Source organism: Pantherophis guttatus, chromosome 1 (assembly GCF_059756535.1).
Source record: "Pantherophis guttatus breed Tessera chromosome 1, ASM5975653v1, whole genome shotgun sequence".
In the NCBI taxonomy this organism is placed as follows: Eukaryota; Metazoa; Chordata; class Lepidosauria; order Squamata; family Colubridae; genus Pantherophis; species Pantherophis guttatus.
The window spans coordinates 45,553,073-45,576,505 of record NC_142063.1 but is presented as its reverse complement, the minus strand read 5'-3'; the positions used below and the strand labels follow the sequence as shown (position 1 = coordinate 45,576,505).

The window sequence follows — 23,433 nt, the reverse complement described above, 5'->3', positions numbered from 1 at the left end:
CTGAAGGCACACAGTCTATCGCTGAAAAATAGGAAAATACTCAAATGGGTAGGTGGTATCTTGATGGTTACAAAGTTTCAGCATGCCAATTATAAACTGAAGAAACCTGGCAACCTCTGACCATAGATCACTTTCGGGGAAGATACCACCCAGAGATTTTGGGGTAATTTTGTCAACTTCTTGAGGTTCAAAGCTGCAAGTTGTGGCAAGTTTTTAACCATGTTTTCTATTGTCTGGTTGCTAATGTCTATATGTGTAGGCAATGCCTCTTTTTAGCTCAAAGCAGGATAATTAAAAAAAAACCCTACCAAAAAATTAAGAGATGTAACTTAGGGATTTCTTTCTCCATAGAATAGAAAAACCAAAAGCTGCTATAATTTCTATTTAGCAGACACAGGATTTAAGGGTATCATTATCACATCTGTTCTCAATCCCAGGCTGAGTTACAAAAGTCTTTTGGGAGTTTTGAACAATTTTTATGGTTATGCTATCTTTTTGCCTTCATAGCTGTTCACCTGGAACACCTTTAACTATACAGGCTGTTATTTTGCATCACAATGGTGCTTACATACTATACTACCAAACCATTCTCCTCCTTTTATACACCACTCACATTTAAGCTGGACAAATAAGAAAAAAGACCACACATTACTAACACTGGGGGAAAAAACCCCACTGCAAAAATAGACAAATTAGCTTTAGCAACTATAGAAAGCAATAGTCTCATTAATTTCTAATTTGAGTGCAAAAAGCTTTCACAGCCACCTCAGTTGCTCCTAGACTGAAAATTACTCAACTAAAATCACCATGTTGACTAAACACATGTGGGAATTTGGCTGCTCCTGCACATGAGCTAACATGTTATTTTTTAGTAGCTAATACTACCTTAGATTCTCAGTTTCTCATAACCATTTAACTGACTTCGTAAACTCCAGACTGTCTTTAATTTGAAATGGTTAAATCTTCAGCTCTATGGCAACAGTTAACATCAAACTGCCCTGAGGAATAATTTTAAAAATGGATAATTTTGGCCATCCAATGCAACTGCCTCCTCAATGCAGGAATCCATATTAAAGTATCCCAGACAGAAACTGACTTCCTCCTCTTAAAGAAACCAAATTACAAGAAGCTTTTTTGAAAATTTATCAGATTTGCTTTCTTCAAGTTACAGCCATTGTTCTACATCCTGCACTCTGGAACAAGAGAAAAAGCCTTGACCTTCTTCTATGTAACATCCTTTCAGATATTTGAAAAATGCTGTCATATTCCACCCAGAATTTATTTCCCAAGGCATAAGAAAGCTAAGCTCTTTCCATTTATTTTCATAAGTCTTTGTTTTAGTCCCCTGATCATCTTGGATGCCCTTCTCTGAACTGTTCTAATTTATTTAAATCCAACTTAAATTGTCATGCCCAGAACTAGGACAATACTCAGTGTGTGAATGTGTATTAAAAATAGAATGTAATAGAGCAATTACTTCCTATGATTTAGAAATTGTATTTCCAATTATGTAGGCTAAAATTACATTTGCTTCTTTGTAGCCACATCATACTGCTAGTTCATCTCAGTTTACAATTAGCTACTATTGCAAGAACATTTCTTACAAATATTATCAATCTAGGTAATATTCGCACCCTATAATGTTGCGTTTGATTATTGCTTCCTAAGTGACAAACTTCAAACATCTCTTCAATTTGATTGTTACTTTCAGCCATTTCTTTATCAAAGTCATTTTGAATTTTGTCTTCTTACATATACATTTTTTCATAATTCACAAGTTTAATAATTATGCTCTCCATTTCTTCATCCAAATTAATCATAGTTCATAAGAATGCTATCATCTGAAAATTTTAGCTTTTGTGGCCCAATTATATTTATATAATTCAATATTTTCTCCCCAAACTTAGTAACTATTGTACACTGTCTTTTAAAGAAGCATTATCCTTATTATATTTCCACCAAAATGCTGTTTTTGACAGTCCTTTTCTATACAGGTAGTCCTCAATTTACAACAGTTCATTTAGTGACTGTTCAAATTTACAACGGCACTGTAGAAGTGACTTATGAACATTTTTCACACTTATAACTGTTGCAGCATCCCAATGATCATGTGCTTTACATTTGAATGCTTGACAACTGACTCACAGTTATGAATGTTGCGGTGTCCTGGAGTTGTGTGATTCCCTTTTCCAACCTTCTGACAAGCAAAGTCAATGAGGAAGCCACATTCATTGAACAAATGTGTTACTAACTTAACAATTGCAGTGATTCTCTTTAACAAAAATGACAAGAAAAGTCGTAAAATGGGGCAAAACTCATTTAACAAATTTCTCACTTAGCAACATAAAATTTGGCCTCAATTGTGGCCGTAAATTGAGGACTACCTGGATAAATTGTAATGGAATCCAATAAATTCTAAATGTTACTTTCTTGATGTATAAGTCATAATTTGAGGTCCATTGACTCTCTTGCTAAAGAAATCGACTCTCTCCTATTTTCTAGAATTTTAGAAAAGAATTCTACCTCTAATTCTTAATTCTATTCTTCATTTCTGGAAATTTCCATATCAAATCGATCTATTGATAACAAATATCTATAAAAACTAATAGTTAGGTTTCTAGTTTTAAAGGATTTAACAAGTTGTATTTCAGAAGCTGAAAAAAAGCTGCTGATCCAAGCATAATTGTTAACAAATGTAATGATAAATATTGCCATTAGATTACACCTGATAAATGATATTTGTCTCTTAACATAGAATATGTTAGAAATCATCATCTATCAATCCAAAATGAATATCCTCACTTCTATCTAATGTTTCCATATCACCATCATTTCTTCCATTTTTAAGATTCAGCTTCCCCATAAAGTCAATTAAGCATGGGGAAAAAGGGATTCAATCTTTTTTATTAGATATTACATTGCACAGGTTTTTAACTGGTGTAATTGTTCCAGAAATACTAGAGTTTTAATATAATTAGATGCTAATAATATCCATCCAACCAAAGGCATTAAACATATTCCAAAGTTACCCAAATCAGAAAATTAACACTGATTATTGGTTTCCAGCACTTAATATTTGACAATAGGTAAGTGTGATGATATAGCTCCCGATTCAAAAAATGAAACCCTCCCTCATCAATAGGTAGTTGCATTTTCTGTAAAGATATTGTCAGAATCAAAGAACCACATAGAAATCTGTAAAGAAAGAATTTATTTTTTGAAAATATTTTTCAGATATATAAACTGGAATTCTTTTCAGAATATAAAGTAACCTGGGAATAATATTCATTTGAGAGCGTTCAACTTCATCCAAAGGGTAAAGGTTATTGATTTCCATCTATCAAAGTCTGAAGAATATTTTGCTGAGTTACATCCTTTACTATACAAATACATAAATATTTAATGGATTCCTCACAAGTATAGACTTGATTTTCCTGAAATGGATAGATAACCAAAATTTCACTTACAGGCATCAATTTCAATTTGGACCAATTAACATAGTATACTATAGTTTTGTATTTCCTTAGGAATTCATAAAATTATTACAATATAATCATCATATAATGAGTCTTTCACTCTAAAGTGAAAGTTATGTTTTCTCCTACTCTCTCATTAGAGGAACTAGACAAGGATATCTACTTTAGTCCTTAGTTTTTAATATCTGCATGGAACTCTTGGCTCATGCTATTAGACAACACAGGAAGATTTATGGAGTAGTACATAACTTAGTTGAATACAACTTGGTTTTATTTGCAGGTTTATGTATTAAATTTATATGCCACTCATCTCCCCAATTGACTGATTTTGGGCAGCTTACAGAATCTAAAAAGATAAACAGAAAAGCAATTACAATTTTAAAACAACGCACATTAAAAAATTTAAAACTCCGGAGGGGAAAAAAACCCTGCCAGAACCAACAAGATGGACAGCATGGTGGCAAGGTCTTCCCTGTCAACCACATCTAGCAGTGAGTGCCCCCCCCCCGGGTCAACCAGCAAAACCAAATTTTAATACTCTTCCGGAAGGGTACTAAAGTGGAAAATTCTTCCCTCAATAGAGAGGGAGGCCTCAATCACAACCGGTCCCCCATTTTTATGCTGTCCTTGCATCAGTCCACAGGAAGATCAAGACCACTTCATACGTTCACCAGGGAGGCCACACTTAACAACCTACCTAGGAGAAACGATTTAGGAGCAACAACTTTCTGCCTATTCACCTATTCAGATTAGGTGAGAAATAAAATCAGCCTGGAAAACATATATATGGTGTCTCCCTAACCAACTTGCTCAGACTAAAGAGGCTACTTGGATAAGGAGCAGAATGTTTCAAACCAAAAGAAAAGAAGTCCAGTTGCCATGACTCAACTTCCAGTGGTGTTATATGTGCCAGCCTATATATGAGGCCTCAGTGTGTGCCGCTGCATTCTGCACCAGATGTAGCTTCCAAATATTTCTCAAAGGTTGTCCTATGTAGAGTGCATTGCTGTTATCCAACTGAGAAATGATTAGGGCATGAATGGCCATGCGCAAGGTCTAACAATCCAGATAAAAGCGTAGATGACATTCCTTTGTTTATTTCTAAACTTCACAGAACTATTCCAATGTCAATGGAAAAATCAGGTGCCTTTAGTAGAAGAGCAGGATACTCTATACATCCAAATCAATCATGACAAGTAAAGGATTCAGGACTGATCCTTGCAGCGTTCCATTTCATACCTCTCCCCAATTTTATGAGGAATCTTTCCTGAACATTCTTTGACTATGACTTTCAAGCAGGCAATATAAGCACTTCATTATCATGCTGAAGTCCAGAGTTAATTAGCTCTGCTGTCATGGAGATTTCTACTAGATACTTTGCTAAATCAAGGTGTATTATGCTTCTATGTATATCCCATAATGCAGTAAGTAGTTACATACTATTTTCACGTTATTTTTCTGAAGCATAAAGCATAACAGGAGTATAAGAAGTATGATTTTCCTCATTAACAGTTGAAATTTTGTCATCTTCCCTGAACAGTTGGTATACTGAACTTTTAGTTTTATTTTGAACATAACTCAAGAAGCTCTTTTGACTTTCTTAGCATATATTCATTAATCTTAACTAGCTGTGTATGCTTACCTTCCATGTATCAGCTTCAAAGTGTGACATTAATTGTATAGCCTAGCTACTACTTCTATGGGTCCTTTCTAGTTTTCCGAACTTTACTAAAATTGTGAGAACCACTCTGTCTGTCCTCCATTTGTTCCTCTTCATTGGAATTGTCTACAACTGTCTATCTAGCACATGTAGTCTTTGCCTTATGACCATAATTAAGCCCCAAATTTCTGTTGCTAAGTGAGATATTTATTAACTGAGTTTTGTCCTGTTTCATGTCCTTTCTTGCCAGTCATTAAGTGAATCACTGCAGTTAAGTGAATCTAGATTCTCCATGGACTCTGCTTGTCAGATTGCAAAAGGCAATCACATGACCCCAGGACACTACAACCATCATAAATGCGTGACAATTGCCAAGCATCTGAATTTTGATCACATGATCACATGAATTCTGCAGTGGTTGTGTGAAAAGTGGTCATAAGTCACTTTTTTCAGTGCTGGGGTAACTTCGAACGATCATCAAATAAACTGTATCTATTTTCAGAATTTGCACCTAACTTTTCCTGTTCCCATTACTTTTTTCAACCATAAGATCTTGATTAACATTGATCTGAGTTTATTAAAATCCACTTTTTTGAAGTCAAGATATATATGACTTAGTTTCCTTTAAAATCAAGAACTTTAACATTACATGGTCTCTTTCCCACGATGTTGTTGCTACTTCCAATTCTTCAAATAAGTCTTTCCTATTGATTAGCATCAAGATAAGTGTAGCTGATTCTTTTAGACTCCCTTTACTTTCTAAAGGAAAAGATTGTACACAAGAAAAGTCAGTAATTTCCTGGAAGGTTCATCCTTAGTAGAGTTTGTCTTCTAACATATGGTAGGGAAATTAAACCCTCTCATTATTATAGTGGGAGAAAATGAACCATGTCCTCTCTCCATAACTCTAATTTAATTACTCCTTAAGAGCTCTATAAATGCCCTCGTTGCATTGTTATGAGTCAATTAGAGGCCTCCAAACTTAGAATGTACAAAGCATAGAGGCAAACAGTAGAAATGCTGATTGTAGCAAAGCAAATAAGTAAAATGACTTTCATTTCCATCTGCCAAATATTACAGCAGGTTTGGATAATTGAGAAAATAAGAAACAGATTCAGCAGCGTATGTCTTCTGTATGATTATTGAAGTTATTGTACAGCTTATTTTTTCTGGAGCAGTGTGACAGAGAAAGGAGAACTGATTTTAATTTTTGTTTTTATTAATTAAATACAAAAGAAGAAAACAGGAAGGGAGGGAGGGAGGTACACAAAAAAGTATAAGGCATGTATAAATATATATATATACATACATAAAAGTTCTGTGTAAGTATTTGAATGAATAGTAGGCATATTTCATTACTATTATCTATATGTAATATGTCAGTAAGTGATATTTTACTTTAAGCATTTCTGTGTTGATAGAGGTTCTCAAACGGTGGGCATTTCCCACATCCAGAGCAGCAAGAAATTTGGAAAGGAATCACAACTTTTTAAAAAAATACAATCTTGCACAAGCAAAGGAATAGTTCTATCAGCACCTGCTCTCAGTTTGCTTAGACAAGCCCACAACTGGCCTATGCAGGCAAAATAGAAAGTAAAGCCAGAGCAAGTTTTAACAGGTAGTTAAATATATGAATCTAGTCTTCTAATAGTCAATTATTTATTCATGGAGGGCTCCACAAATTCATTTATAATTTAGGGAATCACAATCTCACAAAGTTTGCAAACTCCCTGTATTATGGAAGAAAAATGATCAATACTTCTGGGAGAAAACAATGTATTCAGGCTTTAACCCTAGGCAGATGCTAAAAAGGAACTTAAAGACAGCTCTCAATTAAATACATTAATCATAATATTGTAGATCTCTGCACACATAGCTGAGTTTTGAATGTCCACTGTTAAGCATAATTTTTACATGAACTTATACAATAGCTTCTTATACAATATTACCTTTCCTTTGGTCTTCCTTCATCTCATGTGCTACAATCAACATACCAAATGACTGGAACTCTTATTCAGACACCTTTCTGTACAATGCACAAAATGAGCTGGATCCTACAATATTCTCTAATTTAAGGAGTTAGAAAAACATAATAATTAGCTGATAAACCTGGACAGTTTCTGTACTCCCTCCTCCCCAATGAGTCTAGATACTTAACAGAAAGTTAACAGAAGAAAGCAATCAAGAGCCTAAAATTTACACCCGTTTGCTTATCCCTTTTTTCAATTTGGATTATTTATTCTTGTATCCTATTGCTGTCAAGTTTTAAACTTGGCACAAATGAAATTAAATACTCTGAATGCTCTGCATCTATCAGAGGCAAGGAAAACCAAGGCAATTGTCTCTATGTAATAACAAGTATCCCTGGGAGAGTTAGTCAATAAAATAATATTAGGCTGTTACTTTTTAACTTTAAGGAAGAAAATATATTACAGGAAAAGGGTTATGTGCCAGATCTCTCATGAAACAATGCCCTTTGTGCAACTGTGTACGTTGAAGGCAACAGGCTAATAAGGAAGTAACTGCTTCAGAGTAAGCAGAAAAGAGCAATGAGCATGAGTGCAAAGTTACTAAGTTTTGCTTGCGCCACAGCTTCCTGTTACCACAATGCAGTAGTAACATTGGAAGACTGAATGGAGACATTAAAATTGTAGTCAATTTGTCCTTAATAGGAAACAGAGAACTACGGTATGTATCTATTTATTTAGTGCCATTGAATAACAATATTATTTATTTTCTTCAATGGATGGAAGCTATTGGTTTGGGTGTTGGCAAATGCATTTCATTTGCTGGAAGCACAATTGTTTTACCTATAGGATTGATACAGGGTTTAAGATAAATATGTAGCTGCTATGATCTAATATTTTTAATATATTAAATAAATACATTAAATACATTACAATACATCTCTCCTTATAACCCAAAGCTTCCCAGGGTACAATAGTAGCCATATAATAGTAACAAGCACACATTGATTTTGACCTATCTACACAGATCAATGGACATATGCTGAAAGAAAAATCAGGTTCTCAAGGAGATTATTTCGCAGAAGGAAATGGGGAAAGAGCTATTATCTAAGATCGCTACTCCACCTATCCACAAGAGATAATAGTGGCCAATGGTCCAGCAGTGGAAATTTAGAGAACAAGTTGAATTGTAGCTAATATATTACTGCAGATTAATTCTGCTGACTGCCAGCAGTTCTACAGTTCAATTCTCACTGGCTCAAGGTTGACTCAGCCTTCCATTCGTCTGATGTCAGTAAAATGAGGACCCAGATTGTTGGGGGCAAGATGCTGATTCTGTAAACCATTCAGAGAGGGCTGTAAATGACTCGTCCTACCAGGCTGGCATATGACTCAATACAAGAAATATCTCCAAAAAGAGCTTCTGGTGCTACCTTTCCTTGCTTTGGGAATTTTGGCCACTGAATACTATAATAGCATATGGTACTCAGATATATTTCTCCAAACCCGAACTTGCAGTCTCAAAATACATCTCATGAAATTCTAGTTATTCTGGGTGTGCTGAAGATGACGTACTCTGAAAAATCAATTTCCAAGCACAAAAATAAGTTTGGGGAACTAAATTGTTAGTTTGGCACAGTCACATGGTACATAATAAATAAATATTTTATCATATAGTTTCTCTTATTATTTTATAATTGGGCAAATCATTTACTAGCAACTATCAGCATGTTGATAAGTGACAAGATTAGATATGACAGAGTCAATCTTGGATACTCCTCAAGCATAAGAATGTCATTAACCGTGAAGAACTATATTGAATTCCAACAAATCTGAAGTTGCACTGTCATTCCCACTTTTGAAAAGAATAAAATTTGTCTTTCATTTATGTAGAAAAGATTTAAAATATTTAAAGCAATAGACCAAACTTCAGCTACTTTATTTCAAAACAGAAAACTGGCAACCTGTTCCCCCTGCCCCACTATGTGGATAAAAAAAATTAAGTCATATTATTTCAAAAACAGAATATCCAAGTATACCTAGCTGTCAATTTGATTAATGAACTCCTTGTCTGTATGACAGCTGCAGGACCAGCTAAATAATTACAGTCTCACCCAATTTTCTTCATTCTTAGTGAAACTATCCCAAAGGGCAGCTGCTTGTCATTTTCATAAGAAGCAGGTTACTAATTACTAAGGTTTCATAGAGACATAAAACTGGTATGCGTCACTTTAGCCACTGTTTATCCATGCTTTACAGAATAAACCACAACCTAATGAGTGCGCATAGCATGCTAAACCATTAACTACTACCAACCACATTGACAAGCAAGTATACTAAACATAAATAAATCATGTTTTGGCTTAGCATGTGTGTGAACCAAGTCAAAGACTTAATGGGACATAAAAGTTAAAGCATTTGCTCCCTTATCAATTCTTTTCAGAAAGTTATATACAGACAGTCCTCAATTTACAAGCATTCATTTAGCAACAGTTTGAAGTTACAATGGCACTGAAAAAGAGACTTATGATCAGTCCTCACACTTATGACCCTTGCAGCATCGTCATAGTCATGTGATCAAAATTTGGTTGCTCGGCTGCCAGCATGCATTTATAATGGTTGCAGCATCCTGGAGTCACATGATCACAATTTGCAACTTTTCCAGTTGGCTTCTGAGAAGTAAAGTCAATGGGAAAAGCCAGATTGGCTCAATGATTGTGTGATTCACTTAAAAAGTGTAGTAATTCACTTAACAACTGTTGCAAAAAATGTCATAAAAATCACATGCAGCTCACTTAATAACTATTTTGCTTAACAGAGGAAATTCTGGTTGTAAGTCGAGGACAATCTGTATTGCATATTGTATAAATATTGTACTAGGAAAGGTGGGAATGAGGCAGGTGTCCACCTCAGCTAAAGCAATTGCTGGATGTTAAAAAATTAATTCATAGAAGAAACTAGGCTTTTTTAGGTTCCCCAAAATATTAGCCCTAACAATTTGGTAAAGAAATAATGTCTTGAAAAATATTAAACAAAAAATCATACAGTAGTATGTTTAGTTTAGAAGACTGCTATCATACTATACCATATCCTATCCTGGCATAAAATTTCATCTCCCATAATTCCCCAGTCATTTAGGGCACCAATGTGAGGAATGCTGATACACTATTAGCATTCTGAGTCACCTGTTTGACATTTTTAGAAATTCAAGTTTAACACAGCACACTAAATTCTAGGCATTGCATAATGCCAACATTGCAGTATCTCACTTTTGCCAATAAAATGCCACAGGTTGTCTTATTAGAGGCTAAAAATATTAAAGAATGATACAATAATGGCTTTCAAAAGTTGTTTGCGGGCTTTAACATTAAATATAATAGTAGAACATTCCAGCCAATGTCTTTTATTTTTACAAGCCATTTATTAATGATTTTTCGCTGTTCTGAAGTCACATAGGAAACTATTTCTACTGTATCAGACCACAGGTCCAGAAACTCATTATTGATCCTGCCAATCTTTCTGATTTGCTGATTTCCAGTTCTGCTGGACTAGAACCCATTTCCTTTCACTAATGCTAGATGCTATGGGCATGGTCTACTGTATCTTGGGGCTATCTGGTTGAAAAAGTGCTTATACACAGATTAGCAATAGTTTCCTAGATTTTCATGCAGGAGCCATTCCTGACCAACGACATGAGTTGACCTTGGGACTTTTAATATGTGTTTTACCACATAGTTCTGGCATACGTTTCTGCTAACACAGGAATGTCAACTTGATGTCCATGTAAAATAATCAGCTGACATACTACTTTTCTATGTCCTTTTAATGACAAGTAAGAAATCACTAGTATCAGGAGATACTGGTATAATACAAGCTTTCTTTCAAAAATATTGCTTGCATATACAGGCATTACTTTTTAGGCTTTTTCATGAGCAAAAAAAATCAAGGACAATTCTATTCAATTTACTTATCAAACACTGCATAAAATATGCAGTTCAGTCAAATCATAATTGCAGGTCATCTTCCATATGGACTTGTAAAAAAAACTGGTAATCAAGGACAAAAAATTATGATCCACTTTCTTTGTAGCAGAAGCTATTCTGTCATTCTATAAATGACAAACTTTAGTACCCCAGAGACTATCCTTAAAATGTGCACTATTTCTGCAAAATATTTCCTACTAATCGTGCCTCAAAATTATACAACAAATTAAAAAAAAATCCTATTCAAAAACTGCTCTTACAAGAATAGATGGTTGTCTCTCACTTAATTTTTGTTCAACTTAATGTTGTTCTGTCCTTAATAAGACTAAAACGTACTAAAAAATTTAAGTAATGTTTTGTTAGGGCAAATTTATTTTTTCACAGTCCAAGAGGGATCCATATACTATAAAATGTCTCTTTGTTAAATAAAATAAGGGCTACAAGAATCAACATCCCCTACAGCACTTTTTTATTTTCCTTCTTACATGAAATCTAAGAATTTCAAAATGCAAAGCCTATCTTTATAATAATCTAGGATTTGTATTAGCTTAAAAGGTACTAAATGAGAAACATATTCTATGAGGCCACTGCTCGTTGAAATATTTAATGAATAAATAAGAACAGATTGGGGTCATGTAACATATTACACCAAAACTTTAAAAATGGCATTTCAAGGCCTGGTATAATGTACGAATCACATGCGTATAAGTAGTCCTCGTCATAGGACTGAAATGGGTCATTATGACAGCTGTTAAGTGAGATGGCCTTGCTTTGACAATGCACACCCGCTGCTCTCCCTGATGAGGCCGCTAAACACATAAGTCATTAAACCGAGCACGGGGTGCCTCAAGTTGAGGAAGGCCCTGGGAGACCTAGCGTAGGTCCAGGGCTGCCTGCCCTAAACATCCCAAGGCCTCCACAAGGGCTACTAGAATATTACAAGGAATAATAATAGAATCTTAAAAGTATGATTAGAGATTCCTGTCTTATATCAAAGAAAATCAAGGCAAGGCAATCTTGAGTTTCTTTCCTGCTCACTCTTCCCTTCAGGTTAATTTAAACTGGTATTTATGAAATGGTTGTTGAATGTCTTCTTCAAGACCATCTCCATACTCCTTTGCATATAATGACACCCCTACTCACACTTTCATTGAACTCTCTTGCCTTTTTCCCAGTGGCAAAAAAGAAGCCCAAAAATTTATTTCTTGACCAAAGTTTTCTTTGTGTTTCTGTCTATCTAATAGTAATCCAAGTATCATCTATGAATTTGCCTACTCAGAATGTTTCTGTGTGAAGAGAATAGGAATAGGTGACGTTCAATGGAAAAAAGAACAGCTTAGGTAAGCATTTTAGGAGATGATTTACAGATAACAAAAGAATTAGCTTCTCTACATATACAGATTCTCTTTTGCAATGCCATCTTGCATTCCAATTATGTTGTTGCTTCTATTTAGAAAATATTTAATAATGAATGAATATGGCAGCCTCTATAATATAGAGGTAACTCAAGCAACAATTTCCCTTCCCCAATTCTGTTTATCTATTTAAATATTCAGGTCAATTAGAACTACACAAACTCTTACAGAAATCATAGAATGCATAAACTAGCTGGGGGGGGGGGGGAATGGGAAGATGAATAGGAAGAAAATCACTGTTGTTATGAATTAAATGAAGAGACAACCACATAAGAAGATCATTAAGACAGTGAAAAGAGCTCCAATACAAAAATTTTCCTGACTAGAAAACATTACAAATTATGATTTAGTGCTTTCAATAAAGTTTAGCTAATCAAGATACCAACAATATTTAATAGAATTCATTTCTGGCTTTAATACAAAAATTGAACAAATCAAATTAACAACTAGAGTAAGATTTTTCAGGATTTTAAAACTTCATTAGAACAGTGTTATTTATCCCTTCTACTGAAAATATTTGATTATTACAAATCAGCATGCCCTTAAATGTTCTTAATATTAACTTCGAAATCTAAAGTAAACTCTTAGTTGGCACTAGGCAAAAATCTAACAAAGAACTATTAAAACTCTGCAATTTTTGGTTTATCAAAGTTCCTGGAAGATATACAATATACTTCATTACTTTTTAAATAGGTGATTAATATATTTTATATTTTGATCATCTCTTATGCTAGTACATCTAATGGTCTATGCTCAATCCTAACAATGTTTAATTAAATTTAACTTAAATTAGATGCCTTATCTAATTAAAAAAATCTAATTTAAAAAAATGGAAGTATGGCTTTAATTCATTTTCCAGGAAATACTTATCCTACCTCATCTATAACAAAAAATTCACAGATTCAGCAAATATCTATCTGTTTGCTCCAGTGGGGGTAGAAACATATAAAACACCACCTTATTACTGTCCTGCTTCCAATTCTTGAAGAATGGTAAAGGTAAAAGTTTCCCCTGTCCAGTTGTATCTGACTCTAGGGGGCGATGCACATCTCCGTTTTTTAGCCGAGGGAGCCAGCGTTGTCCAAAGATGTTTCTGTGGTCATGTGGCCGAGGCACATGGAATGCTGTTATCTTCTCACCAAAGCGATACCTATTTACCTACTTGCATTTGCATGCTTTTGAACTGCTAGATGGGAAAAAGATGGGGCAACTAATGGGGCTCACCCTGTTGCACAGCGCTCATGTCTTGAACCCAGGCTGCCAGCTTTCCAGTTGACAAGCTCTGCATTTTTAACTGCTGAGCCTTTGCGCCCCCATTGAAGTACACAATGAGTAACTAACCACACACTTATTAAACATGTACAATGAGTTTGTTTTAGCTTTTATTTTCAAAAGCACTGACACCACCAAAAGAAAGAAGAGGCAACAACAGTTCATCATTTAATTTTTTTTCTGGGTATAAACCAATCATGTGACTATCTTGAACAAGTTCACAGGATTGGATATTAGAAATGTTCAGTATTTTAAACAACTGCTGCTATTGTCTGAAAATTTTTCTACAATTCTTTTTCTTAAACTAGTAATATTGTTCTGAATTGAAGGAGGATAGTAATCTCACAAAAGAATTAAAGCATGGTGACAGAAATAGTGTTCCCTCCTTGCTTTACTATTTCAATGGCACTTTTCAATATTAAAATTTTATCATTCTTCTCTCCATAGTTTTTGGCCTGCTTGTTCCTATAAAATGCATTGTGCAATTAGCAAAAATTTTGAGCACAAAGTAACTTTAAAAATTGTCTTCTTTTCTTATATCACATTTATAAGACTATTATAACTACCATGAAAACTTCAAGACTGTTGAGTAAGATAAAATTACAGCAAATGGGATTTTATCCATGCATGGTAACGGGTAAAATCTACTTACCTTCCCTACTGGTTCAGAAATGCACACTCCATTACATTATGTGTGCTCCATGCTTGGACCCTCTGCGCATGCACAAAGCCTTCTGTGCATGCGCAGAGGGTCAAAAATAGGTTACTTCCTGGTTAAAACCAGGAAGTAACAACATCCGGGCAGATGGGCGGAGCCTCATGCTGCCGCTGTTACCGGTTCTCCGAACCACGCACCACCGCCGCTACCAGTTTGGACCGTTTCACCCCTGCATGGTAACATATAGATTGGTCTGTTACATCTGAAATCTGCTAAACCAATGTTCATTAAATCTGGGACAGTGTTCACAGATGACACGCCACAACATTTTGGGTGACGTACCAGTGTTCACCAACACCTGACAACTATTCTGATTTTTATAAAGATTTATTATAATATAAAATACAATGAAAATAAAGATTAAGAGAGATGTGGGATAAAAAAGGGTGGGGAAGCATTGACTTTCAACTCTTTCCAATACAGTGAAATACTACTGTTATAGCCTCCACTTTTTGGATTCCATTTAGCTATTACAAGCCATTTCTATAGCTACACAATTATTCAACCTTCAATTGAAAGTCTATGTTTCTTTTTTTATTATTCCGAGCATAGAAACCAGAAACAATTTTCCAATGGAAACAGGACCAAATAAAATCTTTCTTTAAAACAATTTACACTGCCATCTCAACCAGATCCATTTTCCCCTATCCATTTTTTCCTGTTGTGAGAAATAGAATACTATTTTATTTGCACTTACTAGATTTTTTGCACTGTCATTATTTATAATAGCAAAATTCTTTTAGATTCTTTGACCAACAGCCATAAAGGGAAAAAATTTGATTCCAATTTTGTGTTCTTTTTAAAACACTAAATATTTCTTTTAAATTATTTATTTATTTTATTTATTTATTAATTTAATTTGTATACCGCCCTTCTCCCAGAAGGGACTCAGGGCGGTGAACAGCCAAAATTAAAAAACATACAAATGCAAAAGTTAAGATAATTAAAAGAATTAAATCATTGGCTATCCAAATTTAAAACCCCAAATCCATAAAATTTAAAATCCCAATTAAAAAACCATTTAGGCTAGGCCGGCTTGATGAAATAAAAACGTCTTCAGGGCTTTACGGAAGGTCCGGAGGTCCGGGATCAATCAAATTATCATCTTTACAGTTCAATTAATTCAAATACTTTATTTAAAAAGGGATTCTTTCAAATTATAATCCATTATTGGCTTCCCATTGTTCAAATATTATAAAAACAGATAGAAAATCCCTTTTCTTTCTCTTTGTGTTTTAAACATACGTGTTATGTTCTAATATTCTCAACTATTTTTGGCTATATAGCTATTCTCGAAATCACGCCCCATTCCTGTGTAATTTGTAGAGGTCACACAAATTGGTTTGCTCTTGTGCAGCCTTTGGCACTTCCAGAAGTCACACAAGGGGGCTGTGCTCTCTCCTGGCCTTTGGAGTTTCAGAAAATAAGAGAACAGGGTTTACGTTTCAATGAGTTTTGGAAGCTGCAGAGGCCATGGAAAAGCATTCTCCAAAGCTGCTTCAAGAACAAAGGTCTTGTGCAACCTGGAGGAGAGCCTTGGGTAGACCCCAGGGGTCTGTCAACAGAAAGAGGACACCACCTGAACATAAGCATTGTGCCCAGATCCTGGGGTACATTGGACCATTGGACACTCACGCCTTGGGATATAGCACGAACTGGCCTTTTCCAGTGGTAGTGGTGATACTAGGATGAAAGACTCAGGCCTAACCTTGGTTTTACCGAGTGCTGCTGTTCAGGATAGCCTGGAAAGTGGGAAGGTAGAGAATTGATTCTCTTCTGTTCAGAGGATGTGTGTGGGTATATGTGTGGGTGTATGAGAGAGAGACACTACCAAAGTAAAGTTTGGTACTTTCTGGATTTTTGACATGTCAAGCCCAAAATATGTGCCATCACTGATCTAGTGAGTGCTGCCAAATTTAAATCTATATATAAGTGGAATATTAACAGTGTAGTTACATTTTACCAGGCCTTAGACACTACCACAACCAGTGCCAAGGAAGCAATTAGAAAAAAGGGCTTTTTTGAAAAAACAGAAAGTTCACACAATTTTTTTTAAAAAATCACTAAGATATACAATAATTATGAAATTATCAAACTATTTTTCAATCTTGACAACTTTAAAATGTGTGCACTTCAACTCCCAGAATTCTCCAGCCAGCATGCTGATTGGGGAACTGTGGAAGTTGAAGTTCACACATCTTAAAGCTGAGAAATGCTGATCTACAGCATAACTAAAACAAGATGTTGCGAAATATCACACCAATATTAATACTATTTAATAAATCAAAAGCAGAAAATCTGGTAGCATAACTGGTTGGCAAAGGAGTACTAAAGGAAAGTAAGGATGTAGGGAAACTAAATTTTATTTTGTTTTCACTGTAAATCCATGCTTTAATACTTTTTAGAAGAGTCTTAGGAATAGTACCATTGAGAGGGCACTGAGGCTATCTAAACTACCATACTTACAAAAAAATGGAGTTCAAATTAAAGCACACAGAGATTCTGTTTCAGTAGCTCCTATGAATAAAAGCTCATAATTTCTTAAAATAATTGATCCCGCTATTCAATTCCTTTATTAAGAAATTTTTAAAAAACCTGCCTTCCTACAGATTATTAGTCCACCATCTACTGGGATGACAGAGGAGGAGTTTGGACCTTTCATGCAATTTTTCTTCAGCTAGACTGAAGAAACCTCCCTCAAACTTCTCTTCTTAAAGTTACACATACACACAGTTTCTGCAAACCTTCCTACTGACCTTAATCTATTCAGATTAATTTCAATCTTCTTAAAGTGTTTTGCCCAAAATTGAACACAGTATTCTAGGTAATATCTGATCAACAAATATAGAGTAAAATTAATTGGAAGTATATTTTGCAGTCTAATGTCAAGAATGCCTTTTTATCACAGCATTCAGCTTATAATCAATTATAATTTCAAGATCTTTTCTATAAATTCTGTTGCTGACAAGTATTCTAACTGTGTATTAGATTTCCCTCTCCTCCAAAAACAACAAATTCTAAGATTTAACAGAGGCAAATGCAATCTGTTATTTTCAGTTAATTTCTTCAAATTGTTTTTAAGTTTGATATTTTCTAGAGTAGTTATACTATCCCACTTCTAGTAATCTGCAAATTTTATAAGCATATATTTCAGTTCCTCATCCATGCCATTAATATACAGTAATAGGCCCCAAACCCAACCTTATAGCTTGTACTTGTTGTTTCCTCCAGTTTGAAACATGAATGAGAAATAAGCACTTTTTCAGTGCCATTTTTAAGCTAATGGGTGATATATAGTCCAATATTTTAGGGAGACTAACAAGGTGGAAGGATATTTATCTCTTCTTTTACTTTCCCACATTAAACAAACATTTAATAATCCAAATACTACATTTATAGTCAAAAATCATTTGTTAGATTTAGATATACTGAATAGGTTTTATTTTTGTTTATACAAATAAACATATTTGGAACAATCAAAGCTATATCTGCATAAAATCCATAAAGCCTCAGTTATTATCTGTAGTAAATGTACATTTTATATTGGTTTTAAACAAACATTTTTGATTTGCAGAATTTAGCTGATCAAGAAAGATAACAATTTCAGAAAAAAGCAGCAACTACCAGTAATAGGATATCATAAATAATACCGGCTTTGTTTAGTAACTGCTTGGCACTTAGTCACTTAGATGACATGGGAGGTGCAGAAATGTAATAAATAACCTTACAGATGTAGACTTTCCTATTTAACCATTCAGAAATTTCCCAAATATCCTGTTAACACTACTATCTGTACGGGGATGGTTATATGAAAAATCTCAATAGCTTTTGCTATATAACAAAACAACTAGCTCATTCATCCAGTTACCAGTAAGAACCATTATATTAAGTCCCAACCAGAAACAAAAATCTTTCTTAGTTTTATAATTAACAAAGTCTGAAAGCTTGAACTCAAAATAGCCTAGCACAGCCAGAGGGAGGATGGGAGGGAGCATGGCTTTTGAGTTTTGTAGTATTTAATTGAAAAAAAGAATGCTAATCTTTAGGCCTATCTTAGCTCAGGCATATGAATTTAGTACTTCACTTAGAAGGGAAAGAAAAATAACACGGAAAGGATGCAAGGTATCTTTAAAAAAGAAGCAAAACTGAGGAAGTTTTTTTCAAAAACAGTATTATGGAAAGCCTAACTTTCCAGTTTGTTTACCGAGTCTTTCAAAGCGAAGGAACCTGCTTTTATGGATCAATTTATGTTGTGATAGTATTTAAACCTGGCAAAGAAAATTCAAAAACATCAAAGAAAAAAAAGGGTGGCTATAACTTTCCTCAATATATTATTTCAAACATGCACTGCCTACAATGCATCACTCCTAAAGCTTCACATTATGCGGGTAGTCCTCGACTTACAACAGTTGATGTAGTGACTGTTCAAAGTTACAACAGTGCTGAAAAAAAGACTTGACTTTTTTTCACACTTACGACTGTTACAGCATCCCCACAGTCATGTGATTAAAATTCAGTTGCTTGGCAAATTATGTCCCAGGGCAACATTATCACCTTTTGCAACCTTCCGTATTACTAATTTAACAACTGTGGTGATTCACTTAACAAATGTGGCAAGAAAGGTCATAAAATGGGGCAAAATTCACTTAACAAATTTTTCACTTAGCAACAGAAATTTTAGAGTCAATCGTGGATGTAAATGGAGGACTACCTGTAATAGCTAATCTGTTAGGTCCATCAAGTGAAACCAATGAAACTGAAAGCTTTTCACATTCTCCCTGGATCTTTTTCCTTAATAATCTGGCATTTTTCACGCAGCTGAATGCCCCAAGTGACAACCATTAAGTTGTCCGGCCAACCCTGCTTCAAAACTAGGTTGGCTGAGGATTATGGAAAACCAAAACATTAAACCCAGGTGGAATTTATGCACACCTTTGATAGTTAGAAATAGCCATGTAGCCCCCCCCCCCAACCTTACTGGGTGGCATCGAAATGAATTAAATGGATAATTAAGTACAGTATTTATCCAAGACAGAAGCAGAAGCTGGAATACCAACTTTCCTGGAGAAAGGGCAGTGAGTTCTCACCCAAACAACCCCACATACTCCCCCCCACCCAAGCAGCTAATCTAAAATGCCAATCCCTTACCTGCAAAGATCTGCAAAGGCTTGGAAATTGAGCTTCTTGATTTTCTTCTCGCTCAGCCAATAACCCACCCTTTTCCCTTTCAAGAAGGTCTGCATCTTGTTGCCCCCCTTCAGCAGAGCATGCCGTTCTTCTGAAGAGAGAAGAATTGGGAAGGATTCCTCTCCTCCCCTCTCGCCAAGGATGCCGACACCTTACTCCGAAGTAATTACGGCCGTTAAGAGGACACCCGTTTTCGATTTCCAAAAAGAAAAAAAAGAAAGGAAGAAAAAAGCCTGGAACTAGGGAAAAGGCGAAGAGGGGGCCCAGTTCTTCAGCATTTCACCCAGAGGCGGCCACGGGGGGCGAAAGCACCGCAAGCCTCGGCCGGAGCGGAGAGGTAGGGATGGAAGAGAAGAGGAACCTCTCAGCAGCCATCAGGAAACTTCCTCACGCCATCGACGGGGCATGGCCGAGGCGGGGAGGCAAAGGAGCGAGGCGAGCAGCAGCAGCAGCAAGTTCGGTGCAACCCTTTTCTGCAGGCCCTCCGAGAGGCTCGGCGAATCCGGAAAGGTTCCGAGCCGGCGAGAAGGTTGCCTCCGGCGGAGGGAGAGCTTTCTCTTTCCACCCGCCCTGGGTGAGGGAATAGATAGGAGGGGTAGAGACGGCGCGGCTGGGCTTTTTTTCTGGGGAAACCGCCGTCTGAGGCGGAGGCGGCGGCACTTCGGAGTTTATAAGCCAGAGCCCCGGCTGGGTTGGGCTGGGCGGCGGAAAGGGGCGAATCGAAACCGCTCGCACGGCTCAGCTCCTTCCTCCGGACCTCTCGCAGCCTTTCAAGAGCTCCATTTGCCCGCTATTCTCCGCCGCCTCTACTTCCTCCTCCTCCCGCCTCCGCCGCCGGTCTCCTCCTCTCTCCACCTCCGACACCGAGGGGAGGGGGCTCAAGAACACACCCTCCCCCTCCTCCTCCTCGCCGCCGCCGCCGCCGCCGCTGCTATGGCACCCGCGTGCGGAGGCGCTTGCCCGCGAAAGGCACCGCCGCCTTTCTCCCTGCGCAGGAGCGGCGGCTGGCTCGTCCCTTACTGTAGTCTCCGCGGGGGTGGGGGGGTAATCGAAGTTCGCCTGTCGGGTTTTGGAGGCTGCGGGGAGCGAGGTGGTTGATTTCGCCGAGCTGATCCCCCTGAGGGTGGCTGCTCGCTTACTCGGAAGCGAGTTAGCCCCTTAGGCTAACACGGCTTACTCCCGCGTAAAGAAAACAAGAGCCTTTAATAATAATAATAATAATAATAATAATAATAATAATAATAATAATAATAATAATAAAAAAATAAATAAAAAATAAATAAAAAACAAACACCCGCGCTGCTCCCTGGGCGTCCGCTTGGAGTGCTACCAAGCTATAAAGGCGTGAGGCAGCTGTTCCGTGAATCTCCCCATTAACAGGTTTTATTTCGAGGGGGGGGGAAGGAAAGGGTGGGGGGGCTGAGAAGAAAACCGGGGAGAAAAGGCGGAAAAGGCTCCCCAAGAAGGATGGCGGCATCTGGACTTTGGGACCAGCTGCGTCAATGGGGCGACAAAAACCTGGTATGGAAGAAAAAAATAATGGGGAAAAACCTGGTATGGAAGAAAAAAATAATGGGGAAAAACCTGGTATGGAAGAAAAAAATAATAATGGGGAAAAACCTGGTATGGAAGAAAAAAATAATAATGGGGAAAAACCTGGTATGGAAGAAAAAAATAATAATGGGGTGCCTTCTGTAATCCCCCACTTTTCAGATTGGGCTGAAGGGAGGTTCTTTGTAGCAGAGGAGACCTGTTTGTGTTGATAGTGTTGCAAGTAAGAGCATTCTAATGCAATGCAGAAAAGCCACCCTTCATCATTTTCTGAAAAGAAGAGATAAAGAGGCAGAGAACTCAACCTTGAATTCCTTCTAAGACTTATGCAGGGACAACACAAGAGGCTGGTGTTGTCAGGTATATGGCTATAAGCTAAGGATCTGACCATTTATTGCCTTTTGGCCCTAGGGAAGAGCAAAGACAAGGATAAGAGACAAATATGCAACTGGTTGTACTTCATCTTTGCTTCTTTTCTTTTCTTGTCTTCCCTCCCTCCCTCTTGTCCGAGGATATATCTTTTAAGTTTTGTGCATTATGTAAAACAATCTTGTCAAAACTAACGTCATCCAGTAGCTTTGGATTACACCCCATACAAATCTATGCATCCTGGTTGGAGGTTTGTAGTCCAAGACACTTGAAGGGCACCATGATGGACAAGTCTAAGATTACAACTGACTTTAGATATCATTGTAACTCATTATTTGCTTAAATTTGACTTAATGGATAATAATTGGCTGATTTCCTACAACAAACTAAGTAGTTACAGTAGCTGGGTTCACACAATTGAGTATGTCAAAAGTACACTCATCACATTATGACTAAATTTGATGTGGGACTCCAACCAGAAGGACACAAAATTATGCCAGAGCTGACAAATTTGGTATAAACCCCAGTTCCAGATCTCCAAAACTATGGTTATTTTGAGGTAAAACACTATAACAAAACAAAGTTTGCTTCAAATGCAAATAGGCTAGGGGATAAAATGATGGTGACTGTGTAGCCAATAAATTCCAAACTTTATAATTTAACGTATCGTATAACATGCTTTTCTTGTGTCATTTGGTCAGGCCACGTGTATCTAGTACCTTGGACTTTCTAGCCACATTTGCTGGGTGGAGGGACCAATCCTATAATAGTTATATATTATATAACGTAAGCAGAAGGCAGCTATTGTAAAAGCATATAATTTTGCAAAGCCTCTTTATTATACTGTTCTTTTATTTATTTGAAACTATATGCTTGGACTAGGCCAAAAGCCAAAAATAAGCATATGCTCAAATTTAATTCAGAATGGGATTTTTTTAAAGCCACAATTATTATCAAACAGTAGTTAGTATGTTGAATTAATAATTTTTGCTTAACCATAGTTTTCCCTTGTAGACATAAATTTCTGAACCTGAGCCAAACCTATCTGAATGTATTCTCTCTTCATGATTCTTGGGCAAAATTTATAAGAAGGTAATAAATACAGACTACACTCACATGATAGAATAAAAGAGTGCAAAAATATACAAAGCCATTTTTAGACAGTCATATATGCACAGTTTTTTTAAAAAAACTTGCAAATGCTATATGAGTTAGTCAATTAGAGCACGTACTTGGGTTTCAATCTCATTGAATTGAAATTACTGAACTTTGATTGAAACATAATGACAGAAGCCTTTCCAACCAAAAAAATATTGCCAATCATAATAGATACTGCATTTCCCCGAAAATAAGACCCAGTCTTATATATTTTTTTGCTCCAAAATAAGGACTAGGGCTTATTTTTGGGGAAACATGATTTCAGGGTCATCAGCCAAGCTGGACGCCTCATCCCTGGCACATACACAAGAGGCGTCAAGCGCTTGGGGACTGACAATATCCGGCAGCAGCTGCAGCCCGCCAGTCCTTTGGTTGGTGCACTCAGGCTGTGCAGCCGCATAGCACAGGTGAGTTCAGCAGCAGACGGAGGCAGAGTGCAGGGGGGAGCAGGTGATGCAGATGCGTTGTGCAGACTGCAGGAAAGCTGAGAGTTGGTGGGCTAGAGTGGCTGGCCACGAGAGGCTTGTTTTCACACAGCGGCACGGGGCAGAAGGCAGGCAATGCCAATGCATCGCCTGGGCTGCAGGCAACCCAAGGGACACAAAGATGAGCCTCCCGCAGCTGCCCTCTGCTCCGGCCCACCAACTGGGTTTTCAGCACGCCCAGATCATGTGCTT

At 36.7% G+C, this 23,433-nt stretch overlaps 1 protein-coding gene across 2 annotated transcripts in view; it reads right to left on the bottom strand.

Annotated features, from left to right (window-relative positions):
* ITPK1 (inositol-tetrakisphosphate 1-kinase) overlaps positions 1-20,242 on the bottom strand; it is a 137,172-nt gene extending 116,930 nt beyond the window's left edge. For both annotated transcript variants that reach the window (XM_087872792.1, XM_087872800.1), the window contains exon 1: positions 19,640-20,242. In XM_087872792.1, coding sequence (XP_087728918.1) covers positions 19,640-19,734 — 95 coding nt within the window. In that variant the 5' untranslated portion in view covers positions 19,735-20,242. The remainder of the gene's footprint in view (positions 1-19,639) is intronic.
* Positions 20,243-23,433: the final 3,191 nt, after the last annotated feature.